General features: G+C 40.1%; 1 protein-coding gene across 1 annotated transcript in view; it reads right to left on the minus strand.

The window, feature by feature from the left end:
- hmcn1 (hemicentin 1) overlaps nucleotides 1-20,682 on the minus strand; it is an 81,097-nt gene that overhangs the window by 51,432 nt on the left and 8,983 nt on the right. Inside the window, exons 2-10 of the mRNA XM_070831948.1 lie at nucleotides 11,856-11,926; nucleotides 9,987-10,145; nucleotides 9,783-9,905; nucleotides 8,383-8,554; nucleotides 7,688-7,794; nucleotides 3,111-3,231; nucleotides 2,733-2,996; nucleotides 2,466-2,610; nucleotides 1,463-1,584 (exon numbers count right to left, since the gene is read on the minus strand). Of these exons, the coding sequence (XP_070688049.1) occupies nucleotides 1,463-1,584; nucleotides 2,466-2,610; nucleotides 2,733-2,996; nucleotides 3,111-3,231; nucleotides 7,688-7,794; nucleotides 8,383-8,554; nucleotides 9,783-9,905; nucleotides 9,987-10,145; nucleotides 11,856-11,926 (1,284 nt within the window). The remainder of the gene's footprint in view (nucleotides 1-1,462; nucleotides 1,585-2,465; nucleotides 2,611-2,732; nucleotides 2,997-3,110; nucleotides 3,232-7,687; nucleotides 7,795-8,382; nucleotides 8,555-9,782; nucleotides 9,906-9,986; nucleotides 10,146-11,855; nucleotides 11,927-20,682) is intronic.

Below are 20,682 nucleotides of genomic sequence, written 5' to 3' on the forward strand. Positions count from 1 at the left end.
GGATTCCAACCGTATGTCCATAAGTAGTGTGTGAGTTTCTGTGTGTGACCTTGTATGTGTAAAACTACTGAGCATGACTTGTACTTCAACTTGCTGCACTCAAGGTATTTTGTGTCTTCACTCATTATGTGTGTTATTTTCTAAAAACATTTAAAGGCCAGCTGACATCACATTTAGTCTTCCCTTTTTGATGACTAAAATGTATTGCTTTTTAATGTACAACTTTTTTATTATCAAAAGGAAAACAAAGCGTATTTGTTGAAATATCAGACATGCTCCTTTTTGTCAGTCGACTAGAAGGACATGTCAGTGTTTGACTGACAGCGACTGGTAGGCTGCCAGAGTGCCGGTGTTACAGGGAACAAGAGACAAGTAAACAAACTTACGTTGTAGCTGACATGTAATTGGTAAACAATGTGTTGTTAGTGGCACTGAAGACTGAGGACCCCAACAGCTTCTAACCAAAGTGACCTTTGCAGCTACATTTACATGCTGTTTAATGTGCTGCAGCTAAGCAGCTAGTCGGCTATCTAGCCTGCAAACTGGCAGTGCAATGTCCCCGTTGATTGTTTGGTTGCTCATTCAACGAAGGTGCAGGACAACATGTGTGTTTATGTGTCTAAGTTAGATAAGATGGAGAATTTAGCAGGAAAGCTAATGTGGGTTATTGTTCAAATTCTGTGACTCTTGTCTTGTGTAGCAGGCTGCTGACTGGCTTGGGGAAATTGTCCACTTGACCTACGATAGAACGCTGACGTTACTGCTTTATGCAAGATTTGATTGATTGTATTCAAATAACATCGCCATCTACATAAACCAGTCCCTAAAGATATTCCATCAAACTGATGCAAAACTAGGGGGGGGGGCAACGGAGAACACAGCTCTGTAAAGTGATTTACAGAGCAGATATGCATACTGTAGCAGACACAAAAGCATGTACTTTAAGTTTAATCGAGCTTTAAATTGCTCACTGTAGAGTAGATCCATCATGCAACAATTAGACTTGTTGACAGTCTAATGCTTGCCAGCCCCTAACAGCAATCCTGTCGGACAGTTCTAGCTCATTGCTCATACTGATGGAGGGTAGCTCACCATACATTGTAGATTAACACAAACTACAGCATTACAGTCCATTTAAAAAGCCAACACGGCTGTCTATGTAGCGAGTCTTTCTGACATGCTGTAATAGTATCTTTATACATCATTTGTTTCATCCTCTGCAAATTTCTTTTGCTTCAGTTAATTGTTTATAATGAAATGGTTGCTTATATCATAGTAAGCAACGGACCTGATTTGTGCTGACAGAGAGATTATATTTTCAGGACCTTTGTATTTTTTATGTCTGCTTGTAATTTTGATTTTAATGCAAATGTTTAATTACAAGTAAATCGCCAATTAAGTTGAATAAGTTGCCTGTTATCATCCTGTGACAGGCTGAATGAGCGTTGGTATGTGTGCCTACCTGATACGTCCAGGAAGGTGCGAGCTCTTCCTGTCCCGGCGCTATTGATAGCAATACACTCGTAGTAGCCCTCATCCTTCAGAGTTACCTGGGCAATTTCCCATGATGCGCTGTCGGACTCACTAGAAGCAAAAAGAAAGAACATTCAATAACTTTATCTCCACTACTTGTTGAGGATAATCCATTCAATCTGATTCTAACTCGTCCCTTGATCCAGTTCGATTTAGTTTTAACCTCCAGGAGGTCATGTTTTTAATCTAATCTGTTTATCTTTCAGCCCACTGGAGGTGTATCTCTGAGAAGGTATCATAATTAGTATGGTTTCTCATCAAGTAATGACTGAACAGATTATCATATCATCATCAAACTATGTCTTTCTATCGGCCGAGACAAACCCTTCATCATTGGCCTAATCCAACAACACAGTGCATCTGTAGAGCTCATTTCCAATTTAAACATGACTGCATGGCTGATTACTTTCTAAGTCCTGGTACGGTAGTAGAAGGGTGACCCATAAAGCTGCTGAACAAATGCAGTAGTAGCCACATGCTCTGAAATGCTTAAAAAGTAGCTATGACTTTAACAAATGTATCCCATCTGACAGTTCAGGTACAGTCATAAAAATGCATCAATCTCCTGACTTTAAACAAGCTGGAAATGAGACAAAGATAAAATGGCCTTGTGCTGAAAGTACGTGATACGGAACTGGCATATACTGATATTTCACTTAGTTTTACAAGGGATATATACTTTCCTGCATGTCTTTTTCTCTTGATATCTGACTTGTGGGATATTTGCTTTTATTTAGAAAGAGCAACAACGGAAGGATCCCTCCTCTGTCTAGGAAGAGTTTTTCCTTGTCTGAATAGAGAATCTAAGGAAAAAGGGTGCTGTATGCTGTGCAGATTGTAAACTCCCCTGATAGGTTTGTGTTATTGGACTACATGGCTATATTTTACTTGACTTGAACTTCCTCCCTGAATGCCTCCCCAGCCCTGCTCACCTAAAGACTTGATCCACCCCAAGTCGCCTCCCATCCCTGCTGAAGCGCAGAGTGAAGGGGATCAGGCTCTCAGCCTGGCAGACGACAGAGCCTCTCTGGAGGTAGTAACCATGAGTTGTGGCTGGCATCAGCACCTTAGGGGCATCTAAAAGACAGATAAAGAAATAACAATAACAAACAATATCATCCATTCATGTTAATCCCTCAAGTTACTAAGCAATCTGTCTCATTTCCGTCTAAATATGGGTGACAACCTGCATCACTGACCAGGTATAATGCTGGAGAAGGAAACGCTGGAGACTCTCTGGAACAGAAAACCATCTAGGTCATATCCTGTCACCCGCAGGAAGAAGGCCTCGTTGGGTGGAATGAACTCAGTGATGTTCCAGAGGCCGTATGGCTGACGGTCAGGATAGTAGCGGATTGGCAAAGTCTTAATCACGTTGCCCGTGATTGACAGCAGTTCGAGCCTGTCAGCCCGAGCAGGAGGTGAAAGCCCGGTGGTGTTCAGAAGGATGTGGGTGGGAATACCTGGAAAGTTGGTATGATATGTACTGTATACTTTGCTGTCCAAAAACCAAAAGATGTAAGTGAACACAACAGGTGAAAGCCAAAGCAGACGACAGCTGTCGTGCCCTCACTGACCTTGAATCGGCCGACTGGAGGTCTTTTTCAAGTCGAAGGTGGGCTTTCTGGAAAACCCGGCTCGGAAGTCAATGGTGCTGAGACCAGAGATACGGACTGAGTGCCTTCCTTCACTAGAGGTCTGTGATGAAGAAAGGCGACATGCAGATTTACAGGTATGTAAGTTCAGGACACAGATTGTATGTCTGGTAAAGTGACTTAGAGCTACATCAGAGTTTCTAGCTTTACCTTCATGATAAAATGATTACTTGCTACTATGCTGTGTAAGATCAGTGTTTACATAAAAAAACACTTTTGAAAATTACATCTTTATTATAGAAAATGGTTTGATAAGTGATACTAGGTGTTTGGTTGTCACTTGGTTAACAAAAGAAAGAAGAGTTATTGCATCAAAGGCAGGACTGAATGACAGACACAGCACTGGAACTGTTGTGTAACTGTGTTTTGTGTGCCAGCCATCCCTGCATGTGTAGACAAGCCACACTAAGTAAGTCAAGACTGACTTATAAAACATTCAGAGATGACCCATTCAGTCAGACATTCACACTTTAATTAAACAAACATGACCACTATAATCACAGAGTGGCTAATGGCTCATGTGGTCTTCATCACGTGGAGGTCCTTTGAAGCTTTGCAGAAACAGAGACAGAGTAATTAGAATGAAATATAGGTTGGGGAGAAGTGGAAACTCCTCACCTTAGGTAAAACACCTTGGATGTGTCACAGACATTGACTGAGTGCAGAGTGAGGCATGCAAACCTAAACTGTCATTTGCAATAGCCTGGAATGAATGAATGTGTGGATTTACTGTATTTCACAATTAGCCTACTGAGTTCTACTTGACATAAACTTAAATTCTCTGTGAAAAGAAAACTGCCAAACAGGATAGTGAAGTGTATATAGGCAGGCAGACAACAAAGCGAGAGATGAAATTGTTAAAACAATGAGGTAAGACCAGAACAAAGGGGATCTGGCACAGCCTTAAATGCTAATGCCTGCCATCATGAAAAACAATACATGCCGTGGTCATTAACTCTGCCCTAATGGCTGCCATGGAATTGTCCCGGGTCTTTAGTTGGTTGTAAATGAGTTCCTTTAAAGGTCATGCTCTTACCAAAGACAAGAAGTCATTAAAGCTGCTCATTCCCCAATTTCACGCCCACCCATTTGGACAGACTGACCAGCAGCGGTCTTGGACACACCCTCATTCATTCACATCAGCTTTTGTGAGACGTTTTTGAAATAATTGATACAGGATTTTACTCAGAGGACCTACTGATGTGATTCTGTAGAACACATGCAAAGATTAGACGTTTTAATTTAATTTACGTTTTAATTGCTCATGGTTTGATTTGCTAGACACACTATTATGAACAATGAAGTGACATCAACATATGATTTAGGCATAGTATTTGCTCAAAATCTTTTTTTAACACTAAAAATAGAATAGTTTGAGATTCTTTAAACGTTACATTATACTTCATTTTGTTGAATGTCTATAATGTATTATGTAAAATACATTGATTTGCCTTTGAGCTGGAAATGTCCATTTATCCATCTCCATGTACCAATGAATTTCATCTCTCTCTGACAACGCAATGACTGCCAATGCCTGCATGGTATAGTTTTCACTAATCCATATTCACATCCTGGACTACACAAATTATTATTCTTAGGACACTCAAAGAAAATATATGAAAAACATGTAATAGCAATCTAAAATCAGTTCAGTATTTAGCTGTAATTTGCAAAAGATTGGCTAAAAGTATGCAGCAGCATGAGGAAACAGGATGGAATTGACTCGAAGATGCTGGTGAAGATGGTGTAATGGTCAAATATACTGTCTAGTCTTTTTTTCTGTATTTGGCAGGAGAAACCTCTTTAATAATTGCTTAACAGTTGCTTGAGGCCCTTTAAAACAACTGTCCTGCTTCTCCTCCCCCATTTTTAAAATTATCTGATTGTTTGATTGTTTTGTATTCAACAGGATACCTGGCAGCTCATCGGGACAGAAGACTATAAAAAGAAAGAGGAGGAGACTCAGACAGAGAAAAGCGCAGACACAAAGAACAAGAGTAGGGCAGGTCACCGGCACTGCTCTTCCTTTGAGCTGTCTGCATGCTTTTAAAATTACAGTCTCTTTAAACTATTATCATGGGCTATAAAATTCAGTATGAAGCTTAAATGCCTTCATCTGAGGTCACTGTAACACAAAGAAGTCTCACCTGGATGACTCTTAGTGGAGCACATCTTTAAACACACAGTCTGTGCACACCTGGTACCTTTTCATCTAAGTACCGAACAACAAAATTCACTAATCCTCATGTAGTATTGTGGTATTTGCAGTTTAAAAGTAGTACAATAGTAGAATATAAAATGAAGATTCACCTTATGTTTAGTTCATATAAGGTAGCAAAAACTATAGGCAAAACTGAGGGAGCAAGGGGTCATAGTGGGGTGAGCCCATTTTCTATATGCCACCACAACATCCAATTAAAGGGAGATTAAAAAGGATCAAATTCCCTTTCACACACAATCTATGGCCTGGGCTTTACACTGGGGTGTCACAGGCCATTAGCCTTACTGAAACGCAGCATGGCAGAACAGTGAAATCCCCCTAAAGTATCTATCCACATTTCTTTCGATATCCTGGGAAACAAAGCTACAGATGAGCGAGAGATATTTTTAGTCTGCAAGCCAGATAGAATACTGTGGGGTACCAAGGTTGGAAAGGGCAGTGTCCAAGAGGGGAAATGGGGAAAAAAACAAGATGTACTGGGACTAAGGAGAGAACAGAAGATCCTCCTGTGCTTCTCAGAGGAAAGGGAATTAAAGGAGTTAATGAGTTAGGAGGAAGATGCATGAGGAAACAGAGAAGATGATAAGTGACAGAAAGAGATTCATGAAGAAATATGAGACAGGGAGAAGAACAAGAGGGAAACACTGGGCAGAAATAAGTCAGAAGACATCTTATATATGTCTGTTTGATATCACTCATCACTTCTATGAACACTGTCCATGAACCAGGCCACCATGTCAATTGGCTAAAGTCTGAAAGCAAAGGCATCAATCAAAACCATCGGATTTGGTGATTAAGCTGATATTAAACAGAACACACAGTTATTCAGAACTATTCAACTTTGACCATCTTTTAATCCCCAAAGTTTCATTTAAGTTCTGGCAACAGAGCAAACTGAGTTTTATGAAGCCAAAAAAAAATCCAATGCAAACAATCAATCATAGTTTGAAAAAGGTCTCCAAGAGGTAACGCAACGTATTGGGGAAGGATCTTAAGTCTCTATCACACAGGAGGAAAAAGACAGCCAGTAATACCACAGTTAGAAATGTTGAGCTCCTGCCTGTTTTTCTGTGTGAACGGAGAAAGAGATCCCTACACTGGCGGCTAGTGACAGATCACTGCATGAGATGAACATCTGGGCTAAGTGTAGTCACAGATGGAAGGGCCTTGTTTCATCTTTTAGAGTAAATCAACCTCAGTCCAAAAACAAAAATGTATTACTGTTTGGCTGTAACATCCACATTCACGTTACGTTTTGAGATAATTCAACATCTAGATGAATGAATGCTTGTGATTAAAACATTGAGGATAATGGTTCTCCCACAGTGCCCATAATGACCCATAATGTCATTACTGCCTTCTAAGAGGGGACTAGAGAGACATTAAATGACATAACAAGATAAAGAGAAGATGAGGCTCAACAAGCAAGGGATACTATAGTTGTATTCAGGGAAGTTTAATGGATTTGCAGGTGAAAAGGGTTTTAGTGTCAGAACAAGTAATCGGAAGTCCAATCTTTAAGGCAAATATGCAAAAGAAAATCAGCATATATGCATTCTCTTGTGCTCACAACTGTGCTTGTTGAAGAGGAAACACAGAGATGACAGTTAATCTAATCTATTCCCCTGTAAATCAAACAGGCGCTAACACATAACACAGCTATGCAGAGATGAGGGAAAGTGTCCTAGCAGGAGTCTACAGAGAATACAGGGGCCATCAAGGCCCCATCAACAAATCACTCAGGTAAAAATGCTTGTCATTTCCCAACATCTGGCACTGACAGTGTGGGCAGTCGGATGTGTGACCTGCTTTGCATTACCTCGACAGCAGGGTGCCAACAGTTTCAGCTCTGCAAGGAGAACACAACAGCACGGGTGCCCCGAACAAAAATGTAGCAAGTTGTGTTGACAGCAAAGGCCTTGAACATACTTTATCTTCCTCTACCTGGACTGGTCTTAAAAATCATCCCAGTGCTCAAATGTGTCTTCCTGATCATGCGTTTTGTTTGCTCAGAAATGCTTTCACCAGACGTCATGCATGTTAAATTGATTACATATCACTGTATCTCAACATGCTGATATATTACTGCAGTAATTCAACTTAAGAACCTTCCTCAGGGGCACAGCTCCCTCCTGGGGTGTGAGGTGTGACCTCATTCCAAGGTTATACTACTGAACTATTTGCAATAAGTCTTTTTAAAAGACAGCTCAGCTCTGGGAATTGTTAGGAGTAGCCTGTAATTTTACACACATTCCCAGGTAAAGACTGAATTGTTTACCTTGATAGACCACATCCCAGGCTGTGGGTCCTTGATGTTGACAACTCTGGCAGAGTTGGGAATGTGCAGGAGCTCAGTCAGGCCATCACTCTTCCCCACGAGCTTCCCTAGGGGTCAAAAATGAACATGGAGACAATTATTCACCTTTTCTGCAGCTTTGACTGATACAAATGAATTCTTAACACTTCTTGTAAAAGATTCTGATGTTAGCTGTCAAAAAATAAAGATGCATGATATGGTGCAACGCAGTCCTATGAGAGATTAAAAATGGTTTGGTTTTTGGCTAATTCACTATAACTCTACCTGATCTGTGTACTGTACTTCCAACTCTTCCTGTAAGACTGTGGAACCTTGATCCCAAAATAGTCTAGAAAAAGCTTCTGCTCTTTCATTTAAAGACACTAACACCAAAACCAGTTTGCAATGTATGGATGAGCCTCTATTGTACCAAAGTAGCAGCACTAGAAATGTCTTAATGCTGCAGTTATCAATGTTTGCACCATTATCTATGCAAACATGATAGACCCTGAGATAATTATTTGAATGATGAAATGATTATTATTTATAATCTTTTTTTTTTCTATTTCCTTTGTCATCCAACTGTACGTGTGTTAATAACTGCACTGATTTTAAAAAATCTGAATTTTTGGAGCCCCGCTGACAATCCTATTTTTGCATGGTAAAACTTATCATACCCTGGGGGTTTCTTATTTCAATGTTAGGTGCTGGGCCGCTGAGGGCCACAGTGACTTCCTTGAGGCTGGGGTCAAAGGGCATCTGCCAAGTGTTGCTGACCCCGCTGATGTGATCGGTGGACAGCAGGTGGACTTTGGATGACTGTACTGCCTCCTCCACCCACTTCAGAACCTACAGCAATAGGAAAGTGAAGAATGCAAGAATTACACATCATTTACGTTGTGGAAAAATGTGCTCAGTGTCTACGATGGTTTAGAAGCTGGATAAGGTACTTCTTTTAAAGACTTCAATATTCCAAAAATTAAACTAAAATTGTTAAAGGAAGTAAAATTATTCATTTTTGAACATGGATAATCTACCATGTAATACACACAGGCACACAGAGACACAGACACACACACAGATACACACACACACACACACACACACACACACACACATTTACCCCCTCAGCTGCATACAAGGTCATCCCCTTAACATGTGCAAAACTTTCATCAGGAAGTTTCTCACATTCCCTTTTGTCCTGCCCCCCTTTTCCCCCGTCTACCAAGAACTCAACAGCTACTGTGTGAGACTCAGACTCAGACTCTCTTAATCTAGAATATGTAAAGGAACATGTGTTTATGAAAATAACATGAAATGGTATAGAAAAAAAATATTTCTTAATTTCTTAAAAGGAATTTTCATGTATCTCTTTCTCAAAGCCACAAGCAGTTCTGTGTATTAATGTGTCATTGTCAATTTAAATCTATTTCTTCAGTACAAGCACAGCAAATAAACCAAACTATGGTTCGGATATTTGATACTAGTGTTTCTCAAAACTGGTTTTGAAACTACATCTCTATATCCTTGCTGACATATGCTCTGATGGCACAGACGGTAGAAGGAGTGTTGCACATGATCGTGCAAATGTTTTTTTTTAAAATTACACTGCTGATGAGCAGTGCTGATATTACTGAAAAGAGGCACAAAGAGCAAAGGACTCTCGTGCAGTCTTGATATAAAACTGAGAATCCCTTCCTCCCATAGTAACGACTCTTATCTTGCAGTAATAAAACAGCAATACTATTCAAACTTCAGGCTTTGACTCACTGCCCAGTCCAAGGCTGCTGATTTACATTACTTGGAAAAGTTAAAAAGATACGGTATCCATCAATCAATGAAATGTTTTCTGCATATTTGATCTGGAGTCCAGCCTTTAACATGGGCACAGAAAAAGACATGAGAGAGGCTGTAAAACCTTCTACTGCCATTTAATTTACACTGCTTAGGGGTCCAACCCAGGCCAGACTGAAATGATTTGAATACAGTGACCAAAGCACATCTTTTGAAACCAGAGAGTTTTTCTCCTGACTCTTAAAGACTGTTTCTCCAAATTTCCGTTCAGTGATGCTCTTACCTCATTGACCTGTTTCTTGTCTAGATGGAATACCTGCCCAGAGCTGGTGGAGGCTATCTCTTCATAAGCTTTGTAGCCAATGTGAGTCCTGTCATCACAGTCCCCTGTCAGCACAAACACGACCTACACACAGATGCACACATATGTAAAATGTGATGTCTTTACTGCAGAACAACATTCTGTATATTGCAGTAATATCCAAACCTGTGACTGTTTCTGCTGAATGAGCTGCAGGACTTCATGGGTCAGCTTGTAATCTTTGGAGCGGGCATCGGTGAAGACGTAAATAAAGGATCCCGGTAAGGAGATCTCCAAGGCAATCTTAATGGCACCAATGCTCATCTCTGGACAGTCCCCACCTCCCTGAGAAAGAGGGCAATGTCATCAGCAAATGTGTGCATGTGCATATGCATGTATGAGTTTGTGAACCACCAACACAGTTGTCTGATTTTCAGCAGATATTGTTAGCTATAGTATGCAGTCAAAAGGAATACATGGCCACGTTATTAGGTATACCTGTGCAATCTAATGCAATCCAATACAACATCCCTGTCATAATATCTATCTTTTCATTGTTAAATGTGGTGTTGTACTGGACTGCATCATGGTGAGGCATTCTATTGCTTCCTCTTTACATGGAAATGAATATTAGAAACACCTCTGAGTATAATGCAGTACAGTACAACATATAATTTAATTTAAATTTACACATTTATGACAATGTCAGCAAAAACTGAACGTAACAGGCATCATGCAAGTAGATTTTATGGCACCAATTGAGGAAATGCTTAGACAATACTTAATGCCTGACTTTTTCTAATAGAAAAAAAATAGAAAAGGGGGTACAATAAGAGTTAAAAAAAAAAAAGTGTGACAGGATGTGTTCAATCTGTCTTTGTCATCCACTATTTTCTCTGCCTCTGTCCTCTCAGTGGGGTCAAATACAAATGTCCTCTGCGACATTCCGACTAACACATTTCTGTCTGTCTGAGGGGTTCAATGACCAGCTAAGATGAACCTCCCCAAGAGTAACATCTGGAATGGTGTGACCCATGATTTTAGGCCGGGGGGACGGAAGGTGAAGAGACATGAAGGAATCCACTGACCTGGGCCCCAACATCTCCCCTCTGGCCAAAAATCCACTCCCCCATTGCCCGAATGCCCCCAACACTAAGCCTGATAACCCCTCTGTGCACTTTTGTTCTTGTAGCTTAAAAATATGAAGTGTTGCCCAACATCTTCACCCCTAAACACAATGCACAAAATATCAATTCCAAAGAAGAATTTTCCATGCACTCTGGCCGAAACCTCTTCATGGGTTGGGCAGGTAAAGAGGGGAGGGGAGGAAAAACAGACTTAGGAATGGAGCAGAAAGTGAGAGAAAACTGGATCTCTTCCATGCTACACACAACACGCTCGCACACCAGATTAACAGTAGTGCATGCCAAGGATGCACAGACACTTGCCAAAATCTTTTTCTTCAAAGGACAGACCTCAGAATGCTACTTGTCTGAGTCTCTCTGTCATCCTTAGACATGGAGGAGTACCAGTTTTTCAGATTTTCCTGCTTTGCTCAAATAGCACACAACAGGGTTTCTGCTCAACTTCCCTTCTCTCTCCAAGTGATTACACAAAAATTTGAACTTGGCAGAGCCCTGTTTAGCTTTCTAGCCATTGTGTGTTTTTGTTTATACATTTGTTTGTAATGGTGCAAGAAGGCATATAAACATGGGACGAACAGTTTCTTTTCACTTGCAAAAGCAAGGCCAACATATGGAGTGTCAGAACCACTAGCTACACTATATGAGATGAAAATCCATTCAAAATGGGATTGGTGATTAGAAGTGTCTTGTAAAAGTAAAGAAAAATAAATTGTTGTTTGAAACTTCTTTCATCATCCATTGTAGACCAATCAGGTTTGGTCTTAATCAGTTAGCAAACGTTCCTACCAGACGTCTGGTATGACCACAGTCTGCCGGTTTTATCAAGGCCAGATGACCTTGTGCTACAACTATAGCTTCCAGGCTACTGCTGCTGTCTGCTTGGTTTGATGAATGTGATCACTGAACCCACCTGAACGTACAGCTCTCTCAGCTCATACTGGAACTTCTTGGGGTCTGTTGTGATTGTTACTGGTCCAATCTCTGCAATAAAAAAGAAAGAAAAAAAAAGCAACAGAAAGAGGCTCTGTGATTAATAGCGCCACAGGCTGAAATGGCTGCATCAGACGAATAACTGAAAGCATTTTTGTTTCCTAAATTCTTCTCTTTAGCCAAATATTAGTTTTGGCAGATGTGTGCGGATGTCCAGATTAAAATGTCACAATATGAACTGCAGTGAGGGAAAAAAAATCAGGAAAAGAGATATATTTAACAGGAAATGGGAAAAGAAGGAGATGTGAGAAAGATACCTAAAGACTGACAAATGAATGGAAAAACATAGAAGCAACGACGATTGGAATTATAGTCTTAAATGTTTCTCCAAACAGACAGATAGATACAGATATAGTGATAATGAGTTTTGGAATCACTTCTGTCGCTGAAGCACTAAAGCTGGTATCACCCGCAAGTCATGAACCAGAATTTAGACTAGAAATACTGGAAGACAGAGCAGAGGAAGGCGCAAATGACTAAGCCCATATTGTCAAAGAATAAAGATTCAAGAGGGATGAGTTAAAACAGCTGCAGTCATTAAAATAAACATCATATGATGTCAGTTTTTGAAAGATTGAATGAATTTATCCCAAAATTCACTGAAAGCAGCCTAGCAGGAGTGTTATGATTCCTTTCGGATAACTCACGGCCCCATTTCTGGTGAAATAACTAATAATAATTAATACAAATATATCTTTATAAACAAACATAATAAACAAAAAATACACAGTAAATATGAAGTATGCCAGACCTTCAAGTGGAAGTTTGCCACCTCTACCTCTAAAAAACTACCTCTAAAAAACAATCATTCTCAGTTTTGTTTTCTATTTCTTATTCAGTGTATTTGCATCACCACTCAGATCACAGATGCAAAAAAGCAACATCAAAGTTTCTAAATCATTTTCCCTTCTAGTTAAATCAAGTCAGGTGCCCAAGTTCACAAATCATGCATTTCCCTTAAAGGGATTTTCAATCTTTACAACATATCAACATATCCTCAGTATGCTCTTTCTTTAGATTTAGGATAAAGAAAAACTCCAAACATAATCCAATGGTTGGGGAACGAAAAACAGAGGTTAATTAATTTACTGATTTGTTATAAGATATCAGAAAATGTGTGTCCAACCAAGGAGGTTTGCCATATATGCATTTATGTAAAAATACTATAATAACTAATCAATTATAAAATTCGCTAGAGATTCATATTCTGTCAGTTGACTAATTGTTGACGATCTAGTTGTATATTTAAGTGAGGGAGCAAAACTCCTGAAACATGAAACACTTAAATTGTTCCTGTGTCAGTGTCCAGTTAAGATGTTGCCCATCTGACGCCATCTTTCACTGTACCATAAACTTCATCACCACTAAGTGATAACATGGCCTGTGCTTTGTAGCTCTGCCAGTGTTGGTAGTCACTGCTGTTTCTCAGCTTACTTTGTTCTATCCGTTAATGAGCTGCTAAGCCCCTTCTCGAGTCAAACTGTGTGACTGCAGCCACTGCAGCTGTGCTGTGGAATGAGCCTGATGAGGGGCTGCAAAAAGCACACACACGTAGGCAAACACACACACACACACACACACACACACACACACACACAGTACAATTCTGCACATGCAAGCAGATTGGAAAACAAGGTTTCCCTTGTTGAAGAGAGGGCAATTTCAAAGGATCCCTGACTTTTGAAAAAGGATACAGTGTGAACTGTCTTACAACAGCCAGGGCCCAATAGAGAAATGCAGTTGTTCAGTGATGGTCTGGGACTCACTTTATCAAAGTAAAACATTTAAGATTGTTGTGAAATAACTTCACACTGTTTGTAATGGAATGGAAGGAATCAGAAGCATTTTCTTTGCAACCAGGATCACCTTACGTTTCTTCTTAAAAAAAACACTCCACAAGAACTTTCAATTTCTACTATAACACTTACAAAAGGAGTAAGAATCTTTTTCCAAATGACCCAGATTTTGGCATCCCCGTAAATCCTCAAGGTGGAGTGAAGGAACATTTGCAGCGATCAGAGGTGCTTTTTAAAACTAACATGGAAATGTGTCTGGCTGCTCCGAACGGAACATGAATCCCGAGCCAAACTCTACAGAGATGGAAAAGCTGACATCTTTTTCCTTATGGGAGAAGTTCCCATGGCTGTTGTAAGTATTCTTTAGACTGTTTTGGCTACGGTTGCCGCTAACCACAGCCACCGACTTTGCACCAGCACTGTGGAAAACCATAGCTAATACTCATGACCTCTAAACAATATACGATGACATAAACCTCACTCTTCAAACTCTACTTATGGAATGATCTTTGACTTTGACACATCAAGACAAAAAAAGCATTGCTGTTCACGGTTAACTCTATCTTAAATGTGCATTTATCCACATTTAGAAACAAGAGCATAAGTGCTCTTTTTCAGTGCCAGAACCAGAGTCTAACAGCTACAAACATTCATGCCTGGAAGCTTCCCAGTTCCCGCAGTCCAATAGAACTGTTGGGGGCTAATTGCCTTGCCCAAGAGCACCCCATGAATTGCAGAAAAGGCAAGGGAAATCATTACTGCTTCATTTCCAAAAACCCATTTTCTGTGCGGGACTGGAGAGCCAAGCCAGTGGTTCCTTCCACAAAGCTCTTTTCCTCACTTACCACCTCACTGTCATGATCAAAACATGTTTGAGGACGAGGGATGCTAACACACTTTGTATATATATATATATATATATATAAGGGAAATCTCGATGCAGTCTTCTGGCTGTCACACAGAAAATAGTTTTAATGCTTTCTCTGTGATGACAGGAAACACACAAGTGGCACGAACATGGCCAAGCGAATGATCTCAGAGTGAAAGAATGCTTTATAGTCTGACAAGAAGGAAGAACACAAGAGAGAAAGACAAAACAAACACATCAGAATGACGATCTGCATCTCATCCTGTTTCCAGTCTGTTGTGTATGTTGTTGACACAGGTGGACTCAAAATAAACGGACAAAACAAATTACTCCAACCTCCACCTTGATATTCTTACAGCATTCATCCGTGATGCCGGCTGTAAAAGCATGCATCTGCAAATCACGTGCGAGCATAAACACTCACGGAAAGTCTAATGGGATGGAACAAACCGGGCAACTGTTCAATGGCAAACTCAGTTTCACCTCCACTGACATGCGGGCTTAACCCTTTATAGGGCACTCATTGAAATACTAATAAATAATTCAAAATTTCAATCCTAGACCATTACTGGTGGTCATTACCAGACTGTTTTACTTTCAATTTTATGGTGAAAATCAAGGCCAATGAAGTTACGGTGGTTATGGTGTCTTGCCGGTCTGTCATGTAGCCTGATTGTCGCTGATTGGCTTGGAGAGATCTCGTAGTTCATGGAGAGGCAAGGGGTGGGCATTTTGAACTCCCACTTAAGTTACCAAATATGGTCCCTTGCCCGATAAAGGGTTAAAGCAATTTGCTGGGAATCACTCGCGCATCCAGTGTGGAGCGAGTTTCTCTTTCCTTACAACATCAGCAGCAAGGAATTCCAAGGACAATGCACTGAAAGGTCTCAGCCGTTAATGTCTTCCAACCAAATCAATTCTGAATTTTGGCAGCAATACATAAGGCATGAGAGCTCCGCAAGCTGCTACAAGACAGACACTTGAAAGAGAAATTGCATTATATGAAACTGACATTTCCACAAAGTTGTGACCATGATGCGACTTGGCAGTTTGGGAAAGTTATGCTCTTTATATGCTCTGTGTTTGTTCGCCTCCAGGACTTTCTGCCTCAGTGGGGAGAGTTTATGTGGCAGTGGCAGTGGCAGCAATCACATTTAATGTCTATTTGTTTTCATTTTTTCATTCCTGAAGGCAAAGACCATTATGTTCCGAACTCAAAGTTATTTAGTAGCAACACAGCCACAAAGGACTGCGCTTTTTTTTCCTAATATACAGACACCAGTTCATTCATAGTTCAAGATTTTTAATAATGATTTTATTAACAATTTTTTAATGTGTCAATGCGCCCAGTTTTTCAAACATATGTAATGTGCAACTGTAAGTTTTTCACTCAACTAATGGTCAGGTAAAGAGGTTCTGTGGCTTTCCCTCGTCCAACAAACTCCAACAGGTTACACAACATGTTGCTGTTACAGCACTTACCAGCAACAGAGGCTGTAAACACACACTGCTTTCTGTCATTCTGCTGACTCAGGGTAAAATCTGCCAGAATGAGTGTGGCTGTCATCCTGACTGTCAGCTATGGGGCATAATTCACTTAATCAGCCCCACTGAGAAAACACATGTGAAACAGCATACTGTGCAATTAGTGTGCCTCAGTGAGGAAAGTGTCCAGCCCTATACATAAAGCACACAAAGGCAACATGTCTGCAGACACATATGTGAGGGAAGCCCATTTACACTCTTGACATATAAATGCACACACAAACACAAACAATTATGTTGTGGATAAAAGGTCAACAGCACAGGACTCTACAATTACCATAGTATGGGCAGCCATCACTCTTAATAGAGTGTGCACATGTGCTATGTGCTAAGCAGGCAAAACTAAATAGGTCTGAGCAAACTGCATACAAAAAATTACATGCAGCACCTACTGCTCTCTCATTTCTTCCATTACTTGTTAACTATGAACTTTTTTACTTTATTATTTATTGTTAATTTTTTTATTGCTTCATTTTCTCTCTAATTCGTCCTCCTTTTTTGCTTGCCTTTTTAATAGAGATCTAAATCCCTCATTAAATTTGTTCAAATTGGCCAGCTTCCCTCAGACACCGGTGGTGAAATCAGCCTGAAAGACTTTCCCAAACAGGAAATTGCAGCCTTGTGAAAGATTAATTCCTGCTTTTTACCAAGTTCATAAGTATTGCCTGTTTGAAATGGGAGAGCGTAGTGGAGAGGAAGTGGTTAGACTCTCTCACTGGATAATAATCCTATTTTATTTCAAATAGGGTCTCATTATTTTTGATGTTGACGGTGATGCAGTGATACAACCATGTCCACACTGCTAAACAACAATCACCACACTTCACCTGATCATCACACCGAGCTTCATTCAAGTCTACTATTCTTTTTATCTTCTTACAGTGTAAAGTTTGAGGAGAATTCACCAAATAAAGTATTCAAAAGTAGCTGCTTCTAACATGGACAGGGTGCAGTTGACATATTTCCATTTCCTGTTAAATGTACTGTCGGGTATAGACTGATGATGTTCTCACAACTGACAACATAAAAGGAGAGCATTTCGACTTGATGTAAACAGACTGTATTCAAAATCTTTTTCCTCTTTCGTCTGGATTGGATTCAAAGCTTATCAGTCACCAAGGTGGAAAATCTATGCTCTATCTTGCCTCTGCTTTTCTCTCTTTCCATTTTGCCTCTCTGTTTCTTCATTACACTTCCCGTCTGTACTTCATTAGAGTGCCTCCCATATGTCTCTCTCTCTACATTCCTTTATCATATCCTTGCTCTTTTAAACGGCATCTTTTACCCTCTCTGACTTCATCAGCTGCCATCTAGGGCCACTGAGGTTCGGCCCGGGGCAACACAGCCGACAACAGGCTTGATTTCAAACCACCACAAACTGAATGTGTGGTGGAAACGTCTCCCCACAAAAAACAGAGAGAGAGAGAGAGAGCAGGACCACCAGGCAGTTAAACCCCATTAGCTGCTGGGTTGCATCTCTTGTTTCGCTTCACTCAACGCAATTGGATGTGTCTCTGGACAATGGGCCACGAAAACCACAGATCTCTATTAATGGTGCTCCAGTGATCACACACAGCCACTCACACATAAACATATAGTGAGACCCAACTGATGCACACACCACACACAGGCATGTAATCCCTCCCAGATGCATGGCCTGATGGGGAGCATGTTCCAGAGACCCATGACAGCTCTGAACCTCATTCATCTGACTGGATAACTGGTGCTGGAGACAGAACACAGAAGAAGATGCAACCTGAGGGTACGGTTTAATTAAGTATGTGTGTGTGTAAATTTATGATTGTCATTTACAGGCATGTGTGGTTCTATGTTGTGGCCATTAATGCAACCAAAGAAACATGGCACTGTATGTTTAAGTGCATACTGTATAAACCTGTGCATAGTGAACTGTGTGTGTTCAAGGTAATGAGACAGTGAAATACTGAAGAGAGAACAGCAAATGTAGTAAACAGTAGTAGTTACTGTAGTAAACAGCAGACACCTGTCCTCCTATCTTTGCTTTCCAAGAGAGGTTTAAATCAGTTGAAGTAAAAGTAATACTGTTATCTGACATTATATGCAAATATGGACGCATGTCCTTGATCAAACTAACATTGTATTACTTTATAAAAACATATTGTACTATGACTGAACAGCTTTGGCCCGTGGAGGTAAAGCTCCACCATCCTTTTAATGTCTTTGACAGCAGTAACTCTCTAAAATTATCCGAGGAAATAACTGTAGTGGTCAACCAACGACTTAAAAAGATGTGAAAAATATCTTTCAACACAGGCCATCTGTGTGCTATTATCGCTCCACGGTCTTTAGAAGCATTATCTAGAAGTCACAAACGCTTCACAGGCTGTAAAGTTATGGAACTGAATGATGATTTCAACTTGTTACTGCATAGCTTTTGATGCTCCGTTTATATCTGGTCTGGGAACAGTTGGGGTCTGAGGCAATGATCATAGCGGATCCAAGGATGTCTTACATATAAACATTAAGACGAGTTGGCAGCCAAAGCCTTTAGTCTAATTCTCACCACAAGCTCTATATGACTAAATATGACTTGTGGATTTGCGAATTTCTACAAAGAAAAACTTAAAAGAGAAAGTCAAATGTAATCTGTCTGCGTGGTTGGGTGACCGCCCAGACTTTGTATCTGAATACCGGCCACGAGAGGAGAAAGCAGATAAATATGGAAGGAAGAGGAGAGCAAAATCACAAATATAATTTGTTGCACAGAACAAGATAGGGAACTAGCTGATGGCTACTTTATTATCTTTATGAAGACGACGTTGAACGTTTGCCGTTTATACATTACGCCGACATGCAACAAGACAGATGTTAAGAGAGATTGTTGCAAGTTGTGGCATTAAAGTCCTGCATTATGTGTCCAGGCTGAATCTATAGAGTTTGCACTGTGTAAGAAAAGATGAATGTTTTACTTGGCATGTATTCAAAACAAATGTCAAACATGTCGTACGCTGCGTGGATTGGAAAGACATTTGAGGAATATTTGTGATCTTGTGCTAGATATGTAAAACTCTACTTTGTGGGTTGGAACAGATGTACGTACTCCTGTCAGGATTTTTAAGGAAAGCGCCTCGAGGAAGAATGAGTTATAACTTTGTGAGACCCTGTCTGACCCTGTCTTCAAGGTTGACCTCTGACCTTTACAGGTTATCATCCATGCTCTTGAACTCTGTGATCTGTAAATGGTCTGGACAAGGTAAACAATCCCATCTGAAGGACATTGGTTTACCTTTCTATACTGTTTAGGAATTTTTCTAGCAAGTTTTCTATTGAGCATTCTTTTATTTTTTTTCCTGTAGTATTTTTATTTTGAAAGGAATTTGAGGTTTAGCTCATGATTAAAAACATTCCCAATTCAACAAAAAAAAGTTACCATCTTCTAAACTGTGATGACTTTTCTGACCATTGAAGCTTTATTGAAGCACGACACTCCAGTCGGTTGTGTTTTAGGTCACATAATCTTGGTTATCTTTTAAATTCGTGAATCTTTCACATATCTGAATACAACTGTATGTGGGCAATGAATCAATCAAGACTTTCCCTTTTTAGTTAATGTGAAGAAACTTGGCTTTTATCTATTATTTCAAACATGAACTCAAATGCAAATGACATTGACTTAGACATCTAAAACCAAAATGGTTTACGCACAAACAATGATGCGTAAAATTTAAAGGAATGCGACTGAGTGGGAGAGTTCTGGTCTGATTTATGGTCGCTGTTGTCAGAGCTGTGTCATCAATTCTCTGCTCAGCACCTCCCCTCTTTTTACATTCAGACATGCATTTCTCTCAACTGAACAAACTCAAACTAAAACAAACAAACAAACAAACAAAAAAAACCCAAATCGTGGTAAATCCAGGTGACAGCTTTGCATGGTTATGAAAACTGCTTGTAAAACTGATCCCCCCACCTGTTGAGTAGTGTTGTGCAATATTTCCCTTACCCATAATGCATCACAGGGAGTGAGTAAGACAGATGCTTGCTTTATTGCCTTGACAACATATTAAGGATGAAAGGGAGTGCTGGGGTAGAGGATGAAAAAAGACAAAGCTGCGGCTTTGAGAGGCATCAGGTGGTGTTGTCTCTGTTAAGTCTTTAAATGCTTCTCATTGAAAGGGCAAAAACTGGCACAGGCAGCAGACACACAGAGAACGTTGTGACGTTTCTACATATGGTACCCATTGTAGAAATAAAGGTCAAAACCCCAAGACTTGGCTGAGGCTAATTCTATGATTCACTCTCAGAAGTAAAAATGCTTCACAATTAAATGTGGACTTTTAATTGCAACAATTTGCCTCAAATTAAGTAGAAGGTTTGAAAATAAATGGCAATCAGCCTCAATATCACAACCACAGAAATGCAAAAGCTCATGACCAAGCATTTTATGAGTGATGCTGTAATGCCGGAGTGCTCAAAAGTGACTGGGTGGCGTTTTCTGTTTAGTGTGCCTCTTTTGTTTTACTGAGGAAATTCTAATTGTGCGTGCTGAAGCAGACGGAGAA

The sequence above is a fragment of the Pempheris klunzingeri genome, chromosome 6, assembly GCF_042242105.1.
Source record: "Pempheris klunzingeri isolate RE-2024b chromosome 6, fPemKlu1.hap1, whole genome shotgun sequence".
NCBI classification, from domain to species: Eukaryota; Metazoa; Chordata; class Actinopteri; order Acropomatiformes; family Pempheridae; genus Pempheris; species Pempheris klunzingeri.